At 40.5% G+C, this 25,401-nt stretch overlaps 1 protein-coding gene across 7 annotated transcripts in view; it reads right to left on the minus strand.

The window, feature by feature from the left end:
• BCAS3 (BCAS3 microtubule associated cell migration factor) overlaps nucleotides 1–25,401 on the minus strand; it is a 298,303-nt gene that overhangs the window by 190,616 nt on the left and 82,286 nt on the right. For all 7 annotated transcript variants that reach the window (XR_009489142.1, XM_059865710.1, XM_059865709.1 and 4 more), the window contains exons 16-17: nucleotides 13,043–13,193; nucleotides 386–510 (exon numbers count right to left, since the gene is read on the minus strand). Coding sequence is in view for 6 of the 7 variants with exons in the window: in XM_059865710.1 (XP_059721693.1) it covers nucleotides 386–510; nucleotides 13,043–13,193 (276 nt within the window). In the remaining variant the exon portion in view is untranslated. The remainder of the gene's footprint in view (nucleotides 1–385; nucleotides 511–13,042; nucleotides 13,194–25,401) is intronic.

A 25,401-nucleotide genomic window follows, 5' to 3' on the forward strand; every position in this document is an offset into this window, starting at 1 on the left:
ATTTTCACACAATTGCATGAATATCTGATACAAGAGAAGTTTCTCACCAAGGTGTGTTCAGGTGATTACACATTTCCAACTATCTTGTACATTTGCTTTAGCAAAGTTGTTTCATTCTTTATCTCATATTTTTTTCAGTGCCACTTCACACCTTTGGACTGACCTATCAATGTTGGGTTTCTGTCACAGTATCATAAGAAAAGACTAATTATTCATTCCACTAATTAAAATTTCTTGTTCATTTTACCAAAAGCACCCCCAAGCATGTTCCTGAAATTCTCGATTGCCCCCGAGTTTAAGGAACAAAATCCACAAATTGCTTAGAACCTGTCACAAAATAAGAATGTAAGTTAAAATGCAAGTCCTAATTCTGTGAGGTACCAACCTTTTTCTCGTTTGAGACCAGAATTGTTTGCAAACCATGACCTTGAAGCTCCAAAGACTGCAGCGACACAAAACTCCCCTCCCACAGACTTACTGGGTGAAATCTGTGGGGCTGGTTTGGATTTGCTTTAAAGAAAGAACAAAATAAAATCATGTAAGTTAGTTGTCAAAAAATGAAGATGTCCCTTGCTTAGCAACAATGTTAAGATATTGCTTCAGAAAAGGGGGATATCTGCAGTTCCCATAAGGCTGAGCAGGATTTACAGATGCTCAGTGTTTCCCAATAACAGGTCCCAAATTCCCCTGCAATACTGAACTCGTTCACTTGAAGAACAGCACTGGCTCCTAATGGAGAACTGAACTGTTTAAAAGACCCAACACTGAACATTTGCATTAAACAGAAACAATTTCTGAAATAAATACAAAGAAATCCTAAATCCTTTGGGAATGAAAATGCAGATTCTGGGTCAGCCATTGCAGGTGGTTGGTATTTCCTTGTCTTTTCCAAAGGAAGTCAGGAACAGCCAGGGGATGTGAGTGACACAGGGTGGCAGGGAAGGACATGCAGAGGGTACAGGACAAGGACAGGATGCACACACTCGAGCCACTGTTAGAACACAGCAGGATTCTACCATGGAAAGCAGGCTGAGGCACTGTGCCCTGACCCCACGATGTCGGGGAGCAGAGCCAGGGCTTTATTGAGACATTCTGAGGTGTTTCTCCTCACAGGGACCTGCAGGTTTCTGCTCTGCAGAAACTCCAAACCATGGGCAGAGCATTGTCCATGCCTCAATTCATTAAATCAGGATTTTACCCTTTCCTCAAGAGAAAAGCTGTTTGACAAACCCACACAGGATTCCTCTTTCTTCATGTTCCCCTTGTTCTAGTCCTTTTAATTGAATTATTTTATATTTTTCTCTCTACTTTATTTCACTGCTCCCTTCTCTTCCTACCCATCCCTCCTTTCCATTTTTCTTGTACCAGTTTCTTCCTCCACACAATTTCAGCCTGTGATCAGACCATCCCATTAACCTGGTTTTTACATAACAATCTCCAATTCTGAGCAGTGTGTGCATAGGTGCACAGGATTCAGCACTAGAAGAATATTTTTAAACAGCAGAAATCAATTAAAACACTGTGTGGGTATAATGATATTTAATTTACACTAACAGATCATATACACAGCAAGCCTATGGTCACATGGACTTGGATCAGAGCTGAAACTCTTGTACAAGTGGGAGAAGCTGGAATGTCCCAAAAGAGCAGTTGGAATTTATAGTCAGTAACTCTGGTATTGAACCACCACAAAGCACTTAATATCCAACTGTTAAACCCACAGCTACAGATGACTGGGTCAGAAATCTGTGCTCCAAAAAGGTCCTGACTAGAAATGCATCCCCTTGCTTGCAGTGGCACATCAGGTTTCTATATTAGAATATTTAAATTGTGATTGTGTTAACTACTAAGTTTTTATTAGCTACTCAGAAAAAAAAAAATCAGAATGGATTTCTTTCACTTTGAAATAATCATCTATCACAGAAAGAGTATTTTAAACCAAACTGTATATTGAGAATTATTTTAGCTCTCACTTTTCAAGTATTCACATACTCATATTCTTTCAGAAATGAAAATATAAATGTATCAGTGAATTAGAGTCTTGTTGCTTACTTCAATTAATAAATTATTTGGTTTAATACAGAATTCAGGACAGTGTCAGCCATCAATCACTACAGAGCAAACCAGGAGCACAGGTATGACTCTGCCATATTCACTTCCTCTTGACAAAGATCTTCCTGTACTGTCATAATATTCTTAATATTCTTAATTATTACTGAACACAATCTGAGGTTATTAAAATGATTTTTCAACGTTAATGAAGTAATTTAAAATGGAAAAAAATTGGAAGCAAATACCATTCTGAGCTACAAACTGCAGGAAAGTTTTCCAGAGACAGAACTGCCTGCAAGCCTTGAAGCAGAAGTGAACCTGGGACTCGACACATTTTCCAGAGTTCTCCACACCCTGAGTCCCCAGACCTGTGTTTGACCAAATACAATTCTAAACAGCCTTAGAGGAAATGGTCTGAGCTCAGTTCTATTTACATCTTGTCTTTAGGATGTGCATCTTTCAAGGCAAGCACTTAAGTGTTGGTTTCAGTGCCAGGAGCTTTTCCCTTCGAGGATGATGTTTTGTAGCCAGAAAGAGCAGACCTTGTAAAACATGATTACTCATGTGGTTAAACTCAGCCCTGCTAGCAAACAAAGACAAGCAAACAAACAAAAAAGATTTCTGCATCTTATTGGTTTGGACAGATTTCTGAAAATGCTGCTGAGTTGTCAACAAGTCTATTCTGAAGTCTCTTGTAGCTGAGGAATCTTTCACTTGAGCATCATTTTACTCGATTCCTGAGTTTTCATCAATACATTCCAACACAAATTTCAAACCTCCAAAGCCCAGTTATTTTCAGTAACAGTAATGCCATTAGAGAAATATCTTTACAGGTCATTGTGATACTTTAACAACTTGGAAACTATAAATCCTCATTATTCTGCAGATGCAAACACCCTCTCAGCTTTATAAATGATAACACAACAATAAAGTTGAAGGTAGGTGGTGAATGACTTCTTTCTGCTATGAACTCCTGCTCTTTCCTTGCTCTTGGCTTGTCAGCACTTCATAAATTATTCCAAGAGCTGAAATTTAGGCCCATTTGGCCTCACTTTCACAAAACAGTTACTTTAAAAGAATCTTCACAATACAGTAACTTCCAAAAGACTGTACCATAGCTTTCCTGAGAAGGGATGCAGCAAGAAATTCAGATTTTTGGGAGTCAATGCTAAAACCAACACAGTGAAGCACATGGGACCAAAACATTCCCCATTATAATTCCACTCCTCATTTCCCCCAAATGTTAGGAACTACAGCATTGCATTTAAGAATCAGCAGGATGAAAAGCCAGTTCACTTTTTCCTCTCTGGATCTGCTCCACTGTGCAACCACACCTGGGATTCAGTGAGACACAGCAGCAGTTTTACCCCAATTAGATCTGTCCAGAAATCTAAATCAGGAATGGAATGTATCTGGAGAAATCTGTATTATTATTAAATGTTCTAACATAATTTTGGAGGATTATTTCTATCTTAAATGCAGAAGCACCAAGATGTAGATACAGAAGTGGCCAACTGACATTTTCTACTGAAATGGCACAAAAGGAGATGGGAGGAAACTGAATCAGAAAATGAAGACATCACTTTGTCAGAGCTTAAAAAGCAATGAAGAGACTGAGCTCAGCATGCAAGTTCTTTCATGTTGCCAACACAGTGAGAACAGATTAAGACCTACTGAAACCATTCAGAGCTCCCACTTGTCAGCTTTGGAACACATCAAACTCTGCCATAATCTCTGGAAATGCATTGTGGTAGCTCTTTGTAAAAAACTAAACAGTTACTAATATTTTAATTAGTTTACATTTTAATTATGACTATTTAACTAGTAAGAATTATTTAACTAGTAAGAATTAATACTTTTAAAATATTTTAAAAACCACAGCAGCACAGTTCATGATGGGGCTTTATGTCTCACAAAATTCGTCTGGCTCTTAAATGTATCTTTAAACCCATTGCCAAACAAGTGACATGACTAAAACAATAAATAAATTGCATATATGTGATATGAAGGAGCTGCCTTGTATATTCAAATATTTATAGTCAAACAGTACCAGTCTGCAAAGACTGAAAATTGCTTTGATTTTATATTCCCAACAAATAGGCTCCAAATATATGAGATTCATAAAAACAAAAGCACTTATTCCACACTAAACCTACTGAAATGGAAACATCTATGCTGATGGAAGAAGTTTTATCTTGACTACACAAGCAGCAACAAAAGTATTGGGAGAAAAATAATGCATGAAATTTGCATTTACACATAAAGTTACAAAAAAAAATCTGTCTCAAAGTCTAGAAATTTAAATTCATTTATCATTGTGCCTAAAACATGAAAACAAAGATGTTTCCAGTTGTCAGATCATGAATTAAGCAAGGAAAAGCACGAAAAGCAATGGTAGGATCCTTTATTCACCGGGCACTTAGCTGTCAAATCAACATCCATTTTGTTTACAGAATTTTAGGTCTCATTAAGACCTTAATGGAAACAACATGATTTCTTCCCCCACCCAAAGTGTGTTTTTTATCCTAATTTCTCTGTAGACGAGTAAGGACCATATTTTTGAGCTAGCACTGGCATTAAACAAACCACAAAAAGAGTCTTGTGAAAGACAGGCAACAATTTTGGAGCCTATTTCATATATTCCCCTCTTTAATCTCAGCCTTTTAATCTTACTTCAATCTAAAACCATTTCTGCTTGACGTCCCCTGCTTCGTGCAGGGGTGACCCACACAGCCTTTGCTCAGAAATCCACTGCCAAAACTCTTCTTCCAGAGCCTCTGCACTTCTTAGATCACCACCAGGCAAAATTCTTTGGTGCACCATAAACTGCATTTAGAAATGGTTCTTAGGGAGGTACTTCAGGAATGAGAAATTCTCAATGAATAAGGCAAAGTTTTTTTCCTTTTTCCCCTTTTCCCTTTCCCTTTCCCTTTCCTTCCCCTTTCCTTCCCTTCTTTTCCTTTTTCCTTTTTCCTTTCCTTCCCTTTCCCCTCTCTCTCCCCCTCCCTTCCCTTTGCTTCTCCTGGCACAGCTCCCAAATCCCTCCTCAACCTTTCTGGGAATTCTGTATCCTATAAAGCTTTTACCAAGTTCTTTTCCTGAAGAGAATATTCTGATAGGGACACTGAGGGTGATGCACGTGGTGCCAACTTCTAGAGAGCCATGTACAAATATTCTAACAGAGGCTGGTGGGCACAGTTGATAGATATCCTTAGCTAAATTAAAAACAAAGAGAAAATCCCAAACCCACAGAAAAACCCCAAAAACCAAAGCCCCTGAAAACTTGCTGGAAGTTTTAAAATTTTCTAAGGTGTTCCTACTTCTTCCATTCTTGTTATCCAAAACTTCCAGCATCTAAGGCCAGTCCTGTTATAAAGTGGTGACTGAGGTGATGCAGCACTGCCCAAATATTGAACCAAACTCCAACATCAAAAATCTTGTTAAAACTTGCTTCTTCTCTTCTATGTATTCTTACAATATGCTGCATTTTTTCACATTAGAATGAAACCCCATTTTATTTCAAATATCCCAATTTTAACAGAACTGTTTCCCATGTTGGAATGAGATGATCTTGAAGATCCCTTTCAGTCCAGACAGTTCTGTGATTTTTTTTTCTCCAGAGTAATCAGCTTTTTTTTTTTTTTTCCCCAGTACCCATTTTACTGCTTCACCTCTCACTGCAGTACTTTACTGCCTACTCACTGCTAATCTGGCTTATTTTTCAGAGGTCATCATCGATGTTTTCTGTCTGTAAGCAACTTAGTGCTACAATAATAAAGGAAGCAATATAGAAAAAAAAGAGAGAGGCTTGTTTGGAAAGACATTGCAATCATTTCTGCCCACTTAGAAATAATTTATTTTTTCAACTTCCCTGCTACTTAAAAATTAAATGCACTCTCGAAGGTAAAAAGAAGGGAGAAAAAAAAGTGAATTCAATTCCTTGCAATGCTTGATGGTGAACACGCATCCAGAGTTTAAAAGTGAAATTATGTGCATGGAAACCTATGGATCAGCCATGCAGGTAAACAAATGAAACCAAAAAATTAATCCAAAATGAAAAAGTCTAAGCACAGAGTTATTTTCAGCGAGGACAGCAAATGGAGTATAGGCATGCTGGGTTTGAACTGGGAACTCACCAAGGAGCTTTTATGGAAAAACATCCTGCTCCAAACAGGTAAGGTCTTCACAGAAAGGGGAAAAATGCACAGAAATTAGATGAGAACTCAATACCCAACAAGTACACTGTACATCATGCTATTAAGATCTCTGCAGAAAGTGAACAGAATCCTTGTTAGACCCCTTCCTTGCTGGTGGCCTGGAGGAGCTGCCAGGGGAGCAGCAGTGCCCAGGGTACAGTCCCAGAGGGCTCCGCGTGCCGGGACACGCGGGGACATCGGTGCAAGCTGGGCTCAGAGTTAGAGCTGGGGTTAGGCACAGCTCAGGGCCCCCTCCAATCTGCTGCCAAAGCTGGGGCTGCAGCAGATACTGAAGTCAGAGCTGACAGGAAAAGGGAATTAGCATCAGATCAGTCAGAGCTGGGGGTTTGCCATGGAGCACTGCGGGGCCGAGTGGGGCAGTTTTACAGAGTTAGGTCAAATAAAACCAACAGATGCAATCAGAACCTTTTAGGGACAATTACTCAGCCTTTTGCTAGGACAGAAACACCCCATGAAATTCAACTTTTCTTCCCCCCCCCTTAAAAGCTTGCACAGATGCAGGAAAGAGAGGCCTAACTTACTTCAAGTGCATTTGATGCTCAATCACCAGATCTAGAGCTGAGTGCTTTTGGCCACCCAACAATTTACACCATGATTTGATTTCATGTTCTGCTCAAGTATTTTGCACAGCGGAGAGATTTTAACCCAATATTATTCTGAGGGAATTTTCAATGGGTATCTCCCTTTAAAAAGCCATTGTCATACTGACATTTGCAAAAAATCTGAAAAGGAGCAAAAGGAGGCAAATTTAGAGCTACTCACAGGCTCAAGGCTTCTTTTAACTCTCATTTGCGATGTAACACCATCCACAAAATCACTAAATAATTGATTTTGTAAATGCCAATGGTTCTGTTTTCTTTTCATACTCTGACTCAGCAGTAAGTTCTGGGTAGTTGAAACAGGTGAAATATTTCCAGGCAATGAATTACCAGAACAGGTCCAGCACTGAAGGATGTGTAAAGCACTCAGCCATAGACCAACACAATTAAAAGGATACCAGCCTGATAAAAAAGAATTCAGTGAACTAAATCTGACATGAGCACAACATCAATGAATGAAGGGATCCTCTCAAAAAACATTCAGGTGAAAGTACAAACCTAAGACAAATATTCTTCGACATGCAAAGATGCAAACATCCAATAAAGAACAGAATGTTACAGAAAAAAACTCCTATTTTTAATTAGTACTATAGGCCCAAAAAAATTTTTTTTGAGCTCCATATAAGGGACTGGCCTTTAACTTTCTGTATTTAATAAATTGGTTAACATTTTTGGGGACAGAGCTCATTTGAGAGAACCAACCACCCTTCTAGACCTAATGTATCATCTTTGAACAGTGGTAAAACCCAATTAAATTGTCTGAACTGAATGATCTATAAAGTCAGCACATCCAGTCCCCGAGTCAAAGGCCAGTCTAGAAGATGAGTCCAGCACTATTGCACTGCTTAAATATTTAATTGAAAGCTAAATCTCCTGCATAACCCAAAGCCAACATGATTTAAAACCTAAAATGTATTGAGTGTAAATTTGAAGAGTCATTGGAGAGTGGTCAGATCTGCCTGGGAGCTTACAATTCAATTTCTAAATTATGAGCAGGGATGTTTTAGACACTATTTCTTTTTCCTCCTTTCTGCCTCAGTTTCTCTGTCTTCAAACCTCAGACAAATAACACCTAGCTGAGCTAAGCGTGTGTAAACATTTCAGAAGGTAACACTGGCTTTTTCTTCTTCCACAGCTCCTATACTGACCTGATTGTACTTGCAAATTATCAAATTCTCTTTATTTAATTACAAACTGGCCTGGGTGGGCTTCAGCTGAAGGTTTTGTTTGGTTAGTTTTGGATAGAAAATGGATGGAAATGGACAGAAAATTTTGTATCATGAAGAAAATGTAATTACACTTCCAAAGACTACAGCAGAGTCTTAGTAAAATGCTTTACGTGTGAGAAAACAATTCAGCACCTCCTTTGTGCTCAAAAGACCTGATTTCTTTAAAGACAACCATTTTTTCCCTATGATATTTATATAAGCAATTGTTTTCCCCTATTTCCCTCCCATAATATGGCTGGAATGCTAATTGAGAGCGAGAGAGAATTCACAAATTACAGGATAACCCAACCTTGAAGAGACAGCACCAGATGGCTGCGCTCGGTGACAGCGAGAGAGCAGTGCCAAGGCAAAAACTCACCCAGGTTTCCCTTTCCCAGAGCCAGGGAGAAATTCCAAAGGAAATCATGCAATGAAGATGATTTATCATTCAAAGTTCTGACAGAATTTTCGCAGTTTCTTACCTGGTTCTGAGTTTTAGCAAATTGAAAGCTGAAATACTTTGATTTTGTGTGGTTATGTTTAATAAACCTATTTTAGCTTTTAATAAGCTCTGCAATACCCATTTATTCTAACCCTCATCATGCCAAATTCAGAATCTTTCCATAAACAGTGACATCTGAACAAACTTCAGTGTAAATAATTGTATTTTGTATCAATTACAAATCATTACAGCAGTTGCTTTGTCACTAAAATATACTATAAAAACTAAGAATGATATAAAATATGTCTGAGGAATGTGCCAGAAAGAGAATGTCTGGCTTCAGACAGTTGAGCTGAATTCTTTAACTTTACCTTTTTTTCCCTCTATTTTTTCAGTTATTTTTTCCCAATTAATTGTACCACAATGTGGTGATTTTGCACCACTTATTTTTGTTTGCTGCAGAAGCTCACTCTGGGATAAATGAAGCTCCCGGAGACAAAACAAACCCAAGACATATCAGTAACTTTTTGTGCATAGAAAATTAAAATGATAAAATCGCATCAGACACTTTACCCACTTGCCCCTTCCTCACTGAGGGTGGAATGAGGGATGGGGTGAAGAAGGGATAGAGTTTCATGTTTAAAAATACACTCTCTAAATCTCCTGGCTGGGAAAAAAGCAAGTTTTATCCCTTTGCTGCAAGGGATTTCTGTGTTTGGACCAGGCTCAGCTGATGCAGGTTCCATCCTGCTGCTCACTCCAGCCAGGATGAACTGGGGAGTGAAGGATGATACAAACAGAATGACCCTGTCCCTTCAGGAGTTAAAACAAATGCTGCTGTCAGAGGAGCCACCTTCAACAACAGGCTTTCTTTTGGGGCAATTATTGAATCTTTTCTTTCCCTCCTTCCCATTACAGCTCATCCATGTCCCCACTGGAAACTAACTACAACTCATCCCACAAACCCAGGGAACTCTTATGGAGTTACTGCGGGGCACAAAGCTGAATTCTAGAATGTTCTGATTCACTGCCCTTTATAGACAATGAGATGGATCATACAGCTCTCCCCCTTTCCAGTCTATAAGCTCTTTGTAAATGAGCAATGAATTAACCCATTCACCAGCCTTGACAAGAAATTCAGCATTACCATCAAAATTTTGAGAGGGAAACTGAGGCACGGATATGGAAAGACTTATTAAATCCAGCTCTTGTGCTGTCCTGCATCCCCCCTAATCTTTAAAACATCAGAAGCTTCCTTACTCATTAGTGTTAGAGCCCCTCTGGGAAAGCCTGAATGTGCTGACAGCACAAACTACAGGAAAGCCAGTCAATGGGATGACAAAATGTAGGGACAAAAATTAAGTGCTTGATGAAGGTGCAGAAATTACAGTGGGAGACTTGAAAAGGCAAAGGAAGAAGCAGAGGGCAGGGAAGAAGGGATGGAAGGCAGAGGGGATGCTCCAAGGTACTCCATGCTGACAATGGAACTCGCATTCAGAGCAGTGACTGATCATGAACATGTTCCAAAATCTGCACGTTTGCAGGGGGGGAAAAAAGCATCAGTGATGAACAGCACGGTCATGACACAATTCCAGACTCCATCTTTCATTCCCATAGGGCTACAGGGAACACTTTTAAAAAATTTACTGCCATTCCACCTGTCAAGCAACATGACATGCTTTGCAGCTCTGCTCCAGACACATGATATTAACAGCACTGATCAGCCCTTTCAGTACCTGGAAAATATTTTGCTGTCTTGGATACTGGCAGAACAAACCCCAGCTCGATTTTTTGGTTAATAAAATCTACAAGACTTCATGAAGATTTAATATTAAAGCAGCTGATATTAGGAGCCAATAAAACAAATCCAGCCCTCTCATTATACAGCATTTGAACCTTGCTTGAATGTGCTGCAACAGATTAAATTTTTAATTCTTTCAAAGTCACAAGCACGGCAGAGGAGTCTTTGACTGGAGGAGCCGAGTGATGCCGAGCCCAGCTCCTTTTCTGATGGCTGCACAATCACGAGGTGCAGCAGCTGCTCCCAAGGAAGAGCCTTGTTTCCTCGGAGCAGCGCTTAGAGGTGCTGACCATGTAGGTGTAAATACATCTGTCTTTTGCCATTTGCAGTAATACATGCCTCCTCCACTTCTCCCAGCGAGGCAGATGGTCCCTGTCCTGTCGAAATCTTACACTGCACAGACTTCCAGTGCTATGTGTTTGCAGAAATATGAGGGCAGATGTTAAATATGTTAAACACACGCTTTGCCCCCTGGAGGTTTAAGTTAAGGCTGCTGTCTCAATTTGGTCATTTTAGGCATGCCAGGCTTCTTGGATCCTAGGCATTCCTCTTAAATCCCTGCTTTATAAATAACAGCTTTTCATGTTAATTTTGTGTACTTTCATCAAATATTTTGGATGCAGAACAAATGAAGGAAGCTCTCGGCTTACCGTTACAAGGCTACGTGGGCTGTGCTGAAAATTATGATCCTCATTCATGAAAACTCTATTTACACAGCAGGGTATTTCCCATGACTGTTGTTTTCCCCCCTTACATAAGCCTCATTGAGCATTTTAAATTTAATTAGTTTTAAAAATGACATAAAATGCAACAGAGACAGTTTGTGAATAGTATAATTTACCATAAAACTGCAAATATGAACACTCCAAATATGTTTTAGATGTTTAAGAATAAAACATTAAATAAAATACTGCAGACTAATTACAATTGCAATAATTTTAGAAAGGTTTCTTGGTATAACACAGCATTAAGGAAACCTTTGTAAAGAATTTTACATTAAATACAACTGTAAACCAAGAGCTTTTTTCCAAATCCTTCTCCTCACTGCTCCTATTACCTACCTCCCCTGGCAGGCCCTCAGGTGAATTTTTAATTTCTTTCTCTGCCGTGTCCCACCTAGTTCTAAGTGTCTATTCCAGTTCTGGGAGCCCACATTTATATTTCTGTCCTTCACTGGCTGTATTCTTCAAGTCAGGTTTTTGGTATTTCCCCTCTTTGAGGAACTGTGACCTCCTGCCCTGTGACAACCTCCCCCCGATCCCACCTCCCTTCCTGTCCTCATCCAGGATCACACCTGGATATGCTTCCAAAATTCACCTGAGCAGCAGCAAAATCGTTTTCCCTCAGCTTAAACTGAGCAGAAAACTAAAAAAGCAAAAATAAGCAAATGAAATGTGTCTGTGGAGGAAGCTACACCTCAATATGACCCTCAAACTGTTTCTTCACCGTTTCTTAAGTTCCATTTCCAATGATCTGTGAAGTTCAGGAATTTCCCCCTGTGCTCGGGGCAGCTGTGTGCCTGTGGCTCACGTTTGGCTCAATGAGCCCCGTGAAATTCCCGTTTCACGGCAAGGCCAGCACTGGATGGTTGGACAGACACGAACGAGACACACGTGCAGAGCCCAGCTCCTGACTGCCAGCACTCACACCCAGAGCACCCAGCTAGAGGGGATTTTACAGCATGTCCTGAACTCCAGCACAAATATGGGAATTACACAGGGAGAGAGGGAATAGCCGAGAGCTCTCGCCTGAAAAATAATTCCCAGTTCATGAAAGGCAAGGGAAAATTCACCTCACGAGCAGGGCTTGAGCAAGAAAGCACTGAAGCAAGGGAGGCAGTGCCTGTGTTTGCCAAAATGCAGGAAAAGGTTAGGAAGCTGTGGGACTCGCAGTTGTTTTGTCCCACCACATGCCATGCTCGCATCTACTTTCCTTAAAAATATAAAAGCCCTCTGAAAACTAATGGATCAATCAGATTTTTAACTGGAAAATATTCAGGAATTCAAACAACCAGAAAATGAGAGAGGAAAAATAGAATCATCACCCTGCAGCTTTAATTACAATAAAAGAATATTTAAAGTTTAGCAAGAGAAAAATGTCAGCTGTTGGACAGCATTAATTAATTTAAAATTGCTATGGTTTATGAAGCTCATAAAATCTTATAATATATATATTTAGAGAAGCTAAAAGTATTTCCCATGAAATACTTTGAAGTGTTTTATCATGGCACATGAGAAGTGCCAAAGTGCAGCTGACTCTGGAGTGGAAATCCACCCAGTCCAGAACAGAGGAAAAATAAGGTCAAGAAAACAGTGGGATTAAGTTTTGCCTTTCTGCTGAACCTGGCTTACTGTCTTTCTAGTTCTGATGGTCAAAAATCGTTTCTGCTTGAAAAGGTTGGAAATCAAAATAAACAACCTTGGGAAAAAAAGTAAAGCCATATTTTATTCGGATTGAATACAGCTCTGCTTAGGCTTCATTCCAATTCCTGGTGTGAAAATGTCTCCTGACCCACCCAAATGAATATTCCTGAATTTACAGAGATTTGTTTTCAGGTTGTATTTTTTTATCTGACATTTTCAGTCTCCTTGTCCTCCCTCCCCTCTTCTACTGCTATTAAATTACACACACTGAAATTAAAATAGGAACAAAACTATTCTCACTAATCACACAAATGATTTCCCCATGAATCATAAAGGCTGAGGAAGGTTTGTGCCACTTACCCTGTGCGTTTGGTGATGGTCCCTAATGTCATTGGCTGCTTGATTTGAGCAAGAGGCAACACCACAGTCAGACTTGGGAGAGGCAGGAGCCGAGGATTCCCAGGATTGTTGTTTGTGAAGTTATTGTAAGTGTCTTGGCTGTTCAATTTACCTTGATGGGACAGAGATGCAATAAAACACATTATTGGAATTTTTTCTTCATTTATCATTTCTACGTCTGCCTGAAGTAAGACAAAAAAGACAAAAAAAAATCCAAAAAAAACCCCACAAACAAGCTGCTGTTGTAATAAAAGAAAAAAAAATTAAAAACAATCATTGTTTCAGATAAAGAAAAAATTACAATGGAAGAAGCAATTACTAATTTTACATATGAGGATAAGGAAGGATTCCTTTCCATGCAAGGGAAGTGATTCCTGCTGCTGCTGCTGCTTGCCTGGCAGTTTTGTTCACCGAAAAGTTTTCGAGTTCGATTTGAAGGACAAGCTCTGGATTCCAATTCTCTATTTAAAAAAAAGGAGTAGCTGGAAGGGAATTATTTTCCTAAAGTACCACATACAGTGTTGGTAATTGGAAGTCCTGAAAAGGTCGCTTTTGTTGTCTCGACGGATAAAGACAAACAGAATAATCATCTGCAGAACTAAGGCTGGAGGGAAATATCAAGTAACTATGTCAAATAAAGCCACGCCAAACTAGATGTAAAAATCAAAAAAGTATCAAAAAAGTAACAAATTTCATATTCATTCAAAAAGATGAAAATGAAACACAGGTACTGAAAAAAAGGAAAGGGAAAACATAACAAAAAAAGCCCTCAACAACCCTAAATTTAGCTGATTTCAAAGAGGTCTGTGCTGGATGGACGCCCAGTTTGGATACGCTTTCTTACTCGCTGTATCACTCTGTAGTCACAACCTTTCATTCTTCAGTTGGAAAAGGAAACTAGCTCCAAATTTCATGGACAGTAAAGAAAGAAATGTGAAGAAACCAAAGAAAGAAGTTAAACAAAAAAAGGGGCCAGTCTGTTTATAGCAGAATCAAAAGTACTTTAAATAGACAAGCAACCATGAATTAAAAGGTTTAGATCATTAACTTGTTTTTCTGTGCTCCTATAATGCTGTGAAACGCTGGCTTTGTTCTTAATCAAAAGGGAACCATATTGGGAATTAGGTTCCTAAACAACCGATGCATTCTACACAGATATTATACAAATCCCAGGCCAAATCCATACAATCTGCCTCAAGAGCAGCCACCTTTTTTCAAGGAAGAAAAACAGCACAGCAAAGGGTTTCTCACAGGAAGCTGCCTGAAAAGCTTTAATGGTACTTCAGATGGATTGAAAATAGGAAAAGGAAGGCGGAAAAATCTTAATGAATGTCTCATCATCCTAAAGACACTCAATGCTTCCTTCACCCTTCTTTTAATACTATATAACTGCAAGCTTGGGGGTTTTATTTGGGTTCTTCTGCAAAGCCCCCAGACCTCTGCATCTCAGAGAAGCACAATAACAGAAATGATGAAATTACAAAGTGTATTTTGTGGTAAGTATCTGGCCTGAGCATCCATCAATACGTTTTAAGAGAAATAGAAAGGCTTTAATGAAGTACAAGCCTATTGAAGTTCCCAGGGAGCAGATTTCATTAATAGCAATTTTCCTGCACCAACTTGGAATACAAAGAAAAAGGAAAAGGAAAAAAAAACCCAGCTCAGTTTTAAATAAGACTGAGACGCAATTAATTTTTTTAATTAGTTTAAGAATGCATTTTTTGGTTTTTTTCAGAAACACATATGAATAGTTTTGTGCATTATTGTCTAATTAGTCACTGTTCCTGCAGCCAAGGCCTCTCTGGAAGTGTTTCTCTCTCCCATATTCCCCTGGATCCACACAGGCACAGCAAACACCAAAGGTACCTACTGAGGGAGCTCCAAATGTCTGTAATTTCTTTTCTATTACTTGTTCAGAATCTAATGATTAACTCTGAACTACTGATTCACAGGCTGGGCTGGAACAGCCCCCTCTCCCCTCTCAAGGCACATTTCATGTCTCAGTGCCCTCTGCTCCCAGCTTCATGTGCTTTTTCATATGCAAAGCTTTCAGCTGATTCCATGGATTGTTTGCATGCAGAGAAATGAGGAATTTCCAGACGTCCTTCCTACACAAGGATGAGCTGCTTTGCTTCCATACAAGTTGAAGACTCCCAGAGCAGTTAAGGATACTCAGAAAACTACTCAGGATTAGCTCATTCCTTCAGACATTTTTACTAATTGTAGGAACAACATCTTACAAATTCTTGAGTCTATAGATTCATATATAAGGAAACATAATAAACTCCTCCAAAAAGTACTAAATAAAAAAAAAAAAGAACGAAAATATGTAAAAGATATTCTGGAAGTGACTAAAATGTAAGATGATTCTTCTTTGAGAAAGAAACCAAAAAACACCAGGAGGTCAAGCATTTCATTTGTAACTATGTATTTGGAAGTATAGCTAAATCTGATGTATACAAACCTCAATAAAAAATTAACTAAGCCAGACCTCAGGACGCACAGCACTTCACAGCACAAACATGATAAAAAAATTCTGCTGTGACAAATGGAAAAGCTGTAAATACCAAACATATGTCACAATAACCATTGCCTGCCAACCTGCATTTTCTGCCGCAACAGTCAGTTGCTTCACTGCAAAAATTATAATTAAAAGTGATAGTAGTCAAATTTAAAAGTTGGAATGCTACAAAGAGGAGAGAAATTATTTTTGACAGAGAAGTTGTTCTTGTAAATCTGACTACAATAGTATTAAGATGGTGGGGATGATTAAAATCCCCTAATTTTCTGGTGTGCTGCCGTACCCATCCAGGAATCCCAAAAATTACCCTTCCCTTCCTCCAGCCCTTCCAAGTAGGAAGCTCCTGCAGCAAACAGGAGTTGTGTGTGCACAGGGCAGTCAGATCAGGCCAAAAGAGCACAAAGAATGCAGCCAAGCATCAACATTATTTCTACAGCTCAAGCCGTTGTTGATTCACTGTCAAAGGACAAGCAACAAATAAGCCAAAGTTGAAGTCTGGTAGAAATATCCAGTATTTTTCATCCAGCAGATGCTGAACTCAAGTTACCTCCCGACATGTGGACAGTGCATTTAACTGTAAATGGCTGGAGACTGACACACACAGATCTCATCCTACAGACTGCCCCAGGAATGCTTTTATTGCAATCAATCATCACCACCACAATTCCAGGGCAAACATGTCCTCTCAAGGATCATTTCCAGTGGAGCATCCCAAGCAAGGAGGCACTTTCCCCTGGGAATCACCCAGACCCCGCAGGACCCCGTGCAAGGCATGGGGTCAAGTATTTGTCTTTCCTTGGGCTGCCATAGAGGAGATGTTCATGTCAGAGCTGTGCATGGGAAACATTCAAGCCAGTCTAGGCTGGTAAATCTCTTACTAATTTTACCAAGGGACTTCCAAAAAGCTGAGGATGCCATGGCTCAGGAGTCTGACAAGTTTATTTGCAAGTGCAGCCTTACATTGGGCAAACACTGCCTACTGAGACACGGAAAACCCAATCCATTGGGTTTGGACCTGTTTGCTGAGAGTCTGCAAAACCACCAGCATCTCATCCCCCCAAAACCTGAGCCACACTTTTCCAGACATTTTATTCCACTGACACTGAAAGGAGAAATGGATTAAGCTGAGGATAAAAGTGAAGAAAGAAAACAACAATGGGCTTTGTTGTCAGAGGGAGGGAGCTGTATTCCCAAACCAGCCATCAGTGACAGACTCACTTCCACTGAGGAAAAAAGGGAGGCCTGCAAGGGCCGGACAAAAGAAATCCCAGCAGACAAAGAAAAAACAAATTAAAAGCACCATTATAAAATACAGATGCTATAAGGAAAATAAACTTCACAAGATTTAGTGGGTTTTGACAAAGCTGGACATCTGTGGAAAAGCCATCAGGAGCAGCTCTCCCAGGTATGGCCGGACAGACTCGGGGTCCCACAGCATCTCTTCCCTCCTCAGCCCCTGGGCAGAGACACCCTCAGCTCTCCACAAACCTCAAAAGTTAGATCTGTAAGTTACTCTGTAGGCCTGAATATGAGATCAAAACATTTGATCAAATCACACTTTTTAAAGTTTTCAATCTGTATTTTTGGATAAGAAAGGAAAGCGACATCAAGGGGAAAACATTCAGGACTCACAAGCCTCTAACACGGTTCAAAAAGCAATCAAACAACTGAAAGCAATTAATAGTTACATGTCCTCCTCTGATCAACTAAGGGCCTTGATGAATTCAGGCCAGATTTCAAATTGGTCAGTGTTTGAGCAGAGCACTTGAGGGCACTGCTGTCAGAGATCATCTCTGAGGAGAGAGGAGAAGAAACACCCTGATTTTTGGCACTACTAATGACACAATTAGACATCCAAATACTTGGCAGAAACATTCCCCAGCCTCAAGGACTGCACTCAGCAGCAACACAGCGTGGCAAGGACTTTATAGGATCCTGGAAGGATGATGTGGAGGAAGCCCCTGTTACTCTGCCCTTCAGTCCGTGCACAGCACCACATTAATGCAACCAAACCACTTCTTATCTGATTTCAAATGAGTTTGAATCTATCAGTACCACAGATCCCATTTGTGCATGGAAATGAACTCCTAAACCACAGCCAAGCTTAAAACCAAAACTACACCCTCATACCTAAGGGATGCAAACACCAACTTATCAACAAACTGAAATTAAACCCTTTTACCTGTTAAATTTCAGTATGTGTATGACATGTCTCCAAGCACTGCAGGATTTTCTTTAGTGTAAAATGTCAGTGAGCAAAGCAAAGAGGACTTGGCCCAGACAATTTTTTTCTGGTAGGAAAGTAATGATCAGAAGGATTTTAGCTTCTCTGTACACTTTATTTGAAAAACTAAAGTGGTATCAAGCACCTCTCAGCCTTATAATAAAATGCTTCTATGTTGATTTTTTCCATTTTTCTTCCATTACTCCAATATAAAAAGCTTAGTAATGCAGTGTCATTAAAATTCAAACCCTACTTGATTAGCTTTTATATCTTCCAGTATTTAACAGACTCCATTTCAAAGGGTACCAAGAAGTCTACTGACATTAACACTACATATAAACATCTATAATTTGGTAAATAAAAATGCAGTAACTCCAGGCTATGCAATCATGTGGAGGCCAAGTTACAGGAAAATTAACCATGTTTGGCCATTATTTCTGTTTAGTGTAACACTGAGGATTCCTCAGCTAAACATTCCCTAATTGTATAATGCAAGGGAAATAAAATCCTCTCTAACTGGTAGGCAAAAAATGGCAGGAAAAACAGAAGTGTCATGGACGTGGTGGTTTATTTTGCTTTGCTTTTTATTCAATAGAAAAAGTTTCCCGGATGAGAATGGAAAGCTTCCCAGCTTCAGTTCCAAGACTTTCACCCTCGTTTCTGACCTTTCCTCAGACATGTTCCAGTATAATCTGTAATCTACTACAGTCGGAAGAGGAAACAGCAGCGCCCTGGTGAGAAACGCTGCCTTGTGACCCGAGCAGAGAACCCAGCGGAAGCAATGCTGGCTCACGGAGTCCTTGGAAGAGCCTGACAGACAAACTCAGCAACGGCCCGGGAAACACACCCAGCACCACGAGCCCTAATTGCTGCCAAAGGGGGCTTTTGCTTTCATGTTTTGTTTTATTCAGTCCAACATGTGTTATCTTTCTTTGTAGAATGCTAGACATTTTCCTAGAAAAAGTCAGGAAAGGAATTATTTTACTTAACGATCGCCTCTCAATTAAAGTTACATTGCCATTTCCTTGAATTGTGTCCTATCAAATTTAAACTCATTTCACACCCTAACCCTCAATATTTCCAGTACAATTAGACCCATTAAAGGAGGAATATTATGTCTTAGCTCCTGTACACATATCATGCAGCTACTCAGAGCTAAACCTATCACTAACTTGCTTCCATTGGAATGGATGGGGGAAAGTAACGCAGCCGGTTGTTTTTGTAACATTTAAATCCGTTTGATATGGAACCTTTGGAAACACAGCTGCACTAAATCTCTCAGTCACCCTAAGAGAGCAGAGCTTGCTCTCTGCTTGCATCCAGGCAAGGCATGTGATGGTGACAGCCCCTAAGCCAGAGTGCTCAGCGGAGACACGCAAGCGCCAGCCCAAGTGTCTCGGTCACTGCTGGGACAGAGTCCCCTGCCCTCTCACCCGAGCTCCTTGAACTTCAGCAACATCCACTCAAAACCTGAACATGGCCTCCTAACAGTCCCTTCCTCCCTCTGGAGTTTTTCTACTATCTTCAGTTTCAGGAACTTTGTCCCTCAGTTATGAAGTGTCCCTCTCACTGATACCCAATAATCTCCTCCTTTGCTCAGCAGAGAAGGAACTGAGCCCTTTGCTGCCTCTGTCTCTACCTGGACAAAGATGGATTTCCTTAGGGAACAACTCCTCCACCATCACACACACAAGTCTGGCACAATAATCATCTTTCAGGACTTAACTAAAAATACTGTTTGTGCAAGGCTCAAGTCCATGTATGGGCAAAACTCGAATTAAACCCAACCAAACTGGTTTGCCAGCTGTTGGCTTCAGGCTTTGTGCAGGCAGCAGCGGCAACGCTTCAGCTGGGCTGTTCCAGATGGTGTTACCAGCCAATGCAGCCAATCTGGCCACCCTTTGCTGGGTCCTCTCCAGGGAAGGCCAGGGCCAAGTCCTTCCTCTTTGAAACAGATCTTGCACCTTCAGCTCTCCACAGATGGGAAGACTGCAAGATTAGTTTCCTACAACTACTACAGGTATAGCTGCACAGTATGCTGCAAAGAAGCACAAAGGAGCAGTGCCATCCCCCCAGCATGTGGCTGTAAGCCAGCTCTGGGCCAGAGGCTGTGGCTACCACAGCTCTGGACTGGAGTTTGCAAACTCTTGGGAGGACAGGACTGTCTGAGCTCAGACTAACAGTGCACTAATGAGGTTATCGTGCAGGCAGCCTCCGGGCGCTGGGGAGAGGCTGTGTTGCTCCGATTTCTTGCACATGGGAATTTTGCTAACACTGTCTGCTGGTGAATGATGAAGCGCTTGAGAAAACAAGAATGCACTATTGCTGCCCCTCGTTGTGTCCATCCATCATAATTCACATCAGCACAGATTTCAATTCAAAGCCTTCTTTCAGAACGACTCCGAGATGCTTCAGCATTGTAAACTTTGGAAAATTTTGGTGTCTCAGACTTCTCTTCCAAATGATACAGAATAAAATTATCTTTATGAGCTTAATGTTTTTTGTACTGAGACAGCACAGTCAGAAAAACTCATCTGCTGGTCATAGAAACTGCAGAATGAACTGGGCTGGGAATTCCTGAAGGACATCTCTGTGTGCAAATGTGCTCAGTGAGGAGATAGGGAAAGTTTAATGGCAGCCCCTTACCCAAAGGGCTGAGCCAACTACAATTTATTTTGATGATAAACTACATGGTAATACATCTGTTATTTTTTTTATCCTCACCTTTCCATCTATGCCTTATTTTCCCTCCGGTTAGAACCATAAGAACAAATATTTTAGCATCTGAATTCAATCTCGGTTGAATACACAAGACTTATCCCAAGTTATGTGGAAAAAAAAAAGAAGTGCCTTGAGAACCACTGCAGTTGAGAACTTGATAATAATATCCATGGGTAATTATAATAAATGGCTCGTCTGAAACACCCATAGGATAGGAACTGAAGCAATCTGTCCCTCTTGCACCCACCACACACCCTTGGCAGCTCTGCTCTTTTACCCATGACCGTTGAGGATGTTTTCTGGCTCCGTGACAGCATCGTGACTCAGGTCATGAGAAGTGTCAAAGATGCATTTCCTTGAGATGGGAAAAAGCAACTGATTTTAACAGCCCACAAAGGCTAAGTGAAAAAGAATAAGCTCAATCAGCATATTCAAGGGTAAAGATAAACCTTTTAAAAGATAGAAGTATATTTTATTTCTAATCTTAATGCTTACGTTTCTTTCCATAAAGCGTTTACATTTTTCAGGCTACCAAAGATGCACAGTTGATTAAATGCCTTACTTAAGAATAATAAACTGGGAAAAAAAAGAGGGCAGCAAGGGCAACACCCATTTACTGCATAATCCATCACCAATCATATAGACAGAGAGTCTGATTCAGGCTGCAGACACCAGGGAGCAGCCCTGGATTCCCAGAATACCCACTGCCAGGGGAAGCAGAAGGTGTTTGGGCTTGAACTCAGCATGTCCATCAGATAAAATGATTGTTCCCACCAGCTCTTGCCCTATTCCTTCCCCTCGTTGGTTACTTACACGGAGCTTCACATGCTTTCACCTTCCCTCATGCCAAACCTCCCTTGTCATGCAACACCCTCCATACTTAAACCTCCTCCTTCAGCTGATACAGTCTCTTGAAAAACTCTAGATTCTACTTTCTCACCTTCTGATCCAACATATTACAGGCTTGTATCAGGTGAGCAAAGCTACTTTCTGTCATTTCACTGATGGCAGCTCCCTTGAACCACTTACATTCCTTGACCCACCAACGAATGTCTGGACTGCAGTGTCTCCCCTGTGCTAGTCCACTCTTCTCCTGACCTAATTCCAGCCTTTCCCCTTTGTGCTTTGGCCATGAACCATGCAGAGAATCTTTCCTGCGTCACTCCTTCAGTGACCAACTCTTTTCAGCTGCACTGTTACTCCAAATCTCAATCCTAGTGATGGCTTTTATGCTGATCACACTCATTTCAGCCATACACAAGTGTACCTAACTGTCTGAACTGAAGGCACTGAGAAAATGTAAAGTCGAGCATGTTCCTTCTCATAGATCATTAATATCATTATTTATCAATTTCCAATTGGCAACTGCAAAACCCGATCAAAGCACTGCATCAGCTGCAGGATGTCTTTACTACTTGCAGTGTGCAAAAAGGAAATGCACTAGCCTGTCTTTTATGTACCTGGTTAGCTGGGGAGATTTGCGGATGGAAAAACATGGGTTTACTGTAAACTAAGAGGGAGTAATCAAAGGAACAATTGAAATAACCATAGAATTACAAACTGTCATTCAGTAAGTCGTTTTCAGATAAACACTTAAAATTCCAGTTACCACTTTGTGGACTCCCTCAGTACCTGACTCTGACACATCAGCACTTGACCCTCTCAAAATTTCCTTCCATTTGATGTTACCAAGACTGAAATCATCCATCTTGACAGGAAAACTTCAGTGGGACGCTCACATCTGTGGTAATCCCACTCCTCTCTGCCTTCCCCTTTCCCTTCACCTCATGATCCATCTCTGCCATCACGGTCTCCCGTGCACTGCCAATTATTTCCCCTCTGTCTGTCTACCCACAGCCTCTCTGAAACAGTTTGCTCTGACCACTGCTACAGCATTTGCTGTGCTAAATCACTCAGTCATAGATTTTTCACTCCCTATCTCCAGAGCTGCAATTCCCTTCTGATGTCCGTCTCCTTCAATTTTGACTCTATCCAGAATATTTGAAACTTCTCTTTCAAATATCAACACAAATATGCCCCAGTCTTCGATCTGTGCTGTTTACAAAAACCTGCTTCAGAAACAGTTGATGTACAGACATGAACTTCCCTTGTGACAGAATTTATCAGTCTACTTCCCTACTTATCTGAAGGGAATGGATCTTTTCCTTCCACTTCAGAAACCATCCAAAATACACCACCCACTTCTTTCACTCCACTGATTCTTTACCGATTATCAAAATAAAAAACGGAGGACAGTGGGGGGCAAAGGCAGCTAAAACACAGCAAACACAGCTTCCTTAAGCCCAGCAAGCTGCTGGCCGCTTCCCAAACTGGTGATTCCAGCTCTTCCCACCTCTTCTCCCAGCCCTACATGCGGGACCTTCCATCGCCACCACCGGGACTGCTTAAGAAAGAAAGAATCATCACAGAATCATAGAATGGTGTCTAAAAGTCACTAACAGAAAATTCCCACCAGGTAAATTAATTTTGGTTTTTTCCTCAACTGCCTTAAAACCGTGAAGAGAAACTTCAGGTGAAGGTGTGAGGAGAATCGCTCGATGTTTCAGGCAGCACAGAGAATGTGGAGGGTTTCTATTTGCAAATAAATAAATAAATAAATATTCCCGATGCCTATGCAAGCAGCTCAGTGCCTGTATAAGTGAAAAAGAGAGGGGTTTATCCTCATCGCCACCGTTTGTCCGCGTTCCGGCGGTTCCACGCCAGGTCCCCCTCAGGCCGGCCCCGCCTGAGGCGCCATGGCCGGGGAGAGGGCGCCCCCTGCAGGCCCTGGGCGGTGAGGCGGGAGCGCTGAGGGAGCCGGCGCGGGCCGCGCGTCCGAGGCGAAATCTGCGCTAAGAAACGGAGCTGCAAAAGGAATTATTTGAAATTATTTGAAATGAAGCTTAAATTAAAAAAGAGCCGAGTGTGACGCTGCGGAGAAACACGACGATGACACAAATAGGAATGTTAAAAGCACGATGAAACAACGCGGCCCGATGTTGCAGCTCGCTCTGCTGTTTCGGCGCAAATTGTTTCTTTCGTGAGACGCTACAAAGAGAAAAATTAAACTTTATAGAGAGTTTTCCAAGAACCGTTGTCAGCTCGTGTTCACAGCGTTTCGTGAAGGAACTGCCCTCCAGTGCTTTAAGTTATTATACAGTTAATTTTCTATGAAACTATTTTTGTCTGCCTCTCTCTAAATAGGTGGTTTCTTAAGTGAGTGTTACTTAAAGGAAACCAATCTGTTTTTCAGGAAGGGCTGCTGATGTCAGTCCTTTCAACTCTGCTTTCCCATAAGAATTCTTCTAGTAAAAGGAGTTTCACTCTGGGAAATAGTGAAAAGTAACGTGAAAATATGTAAAGCATCTCAGGCTTCATGTTTATCAAACTTCCAGTTTTACGCCTGGATTTTAATCATGTTGGAATTGTGACGAAGGAAAAGCAAGAGAAAACCTTTTGATTTTTAAACTTAGAAAGGATTTTGCAATGAAAAATGTGCCATACTAAAATATTTATAAAGACATAAATACAAACCTGAATACACTGTATCAAGAACAACAAGGTTTTTTAATAATTCTAAATTTATATACTCCCTCTCAGCATCGGTATTAAATCTGAAACAGAACCATGGCGTACTATGAACAGTTTTTTGGCAAATAAATAAATACTTTAATCCCCAATGAAATGCAAGGCAAATTCAGACAGTATCATATTATTATGGAATATTTTTAGTAGGTGTGGATGTGTAGCTGTAGATCCAATGTTAACTTACTGCATTATTATTTGTTCTGGTGCTGGAAATTCCTGCAGCCAAGAGCAGAGAAAACTGAGCAAGCAGAGCTACACAGACTTTATTTCACTTACTGGTGGTGCCAGAATTAGTAACATTCTGTAAATTTAAATTTGCAGGATTAAAATAATTGGAGTTCTGTGTAGTATTCAACCGTCCAAGTAAAGCATTGCATTTTTACAGCTAAATGCTCTTTGCTATTCATGTGTCCTGAAGAGAACACGGAGAAGTTTGCAACATCAAGGGCATTGCTCTGCTTTATCAACTCATCCCTTAATCCTCACAGCCTACCTGTGAGACAGGTAAAGACCATAAACCCAATTTTATATAAGTAAAATGGTCACATAAGGCCATACTCTACCCTAATGTTCACCCCAACAATCAACCAATGTTGTAACAGTCTTATAATAGTAAAAGCCCATAAAAGGATCCCGGCATAACTCAGATATTCCTGATAACACACTCTGGCAATCCAAGAGAATGACAAAAATACAACCTCGCTGCATTAACAGACAGAACAGCCCAAACAAAATCTCTGTCGGCTATAAAAGGTGCAAAGGAAATATCTCTTTATCATCCTCTATTTAACAGTTTACTTCATTCTGCTGGAAAGAACAAAGCCAAACAATGATTCATTTGGAAATGAAATCATCCCTACCCCCAGCAAAGGCTGACATTGTGCGGGTAAACAGTCCTAGGGTGCTCCAACACAATGGAAATAGATTGCCTTGCTACTATATACACAAACAGTTGCAAACAGTTTCAGTTTGAGACTTGGAGGAAAAAAACAAGTGAGAAAAATACGCCAGAGCCCGAGCTCTGAAAATATTTACAAGAACAAAAGCTAATCACAAGTTACTATCAATAAGTTCCAATTGCTAAGCAAAAGGGAAGATAAGACAGATACCAGCATAAAGATCAAAAGCAGTTTTTTAATGTAGGGTTTACTGAAAATTGGAAAAGATGTAAGGGGAAAATCGTGATGACGTGACTCCACACAGAAAAATCCTCCAGTTTGCCACAATCTCCTCTGAATCAGTCACTTAATCAACACCTTGTCCCAG

Source organism: Haemorhous mexicanus, chromosome 22 (genome assembly GCF_027477595.1).
Source record: "Haemorhous mexicanus isolate bHaeMex1 chromosome 22, bHaeMex1.pri, whole genome shotgun sequence".
Taxonomy (NCBI): domain Eukaryota; kingdom Metazoa; phylum Chordata; class Aves; order Passeriformes; family Fringillidae; genus Haemorhous; species Haemorhous mexicanus.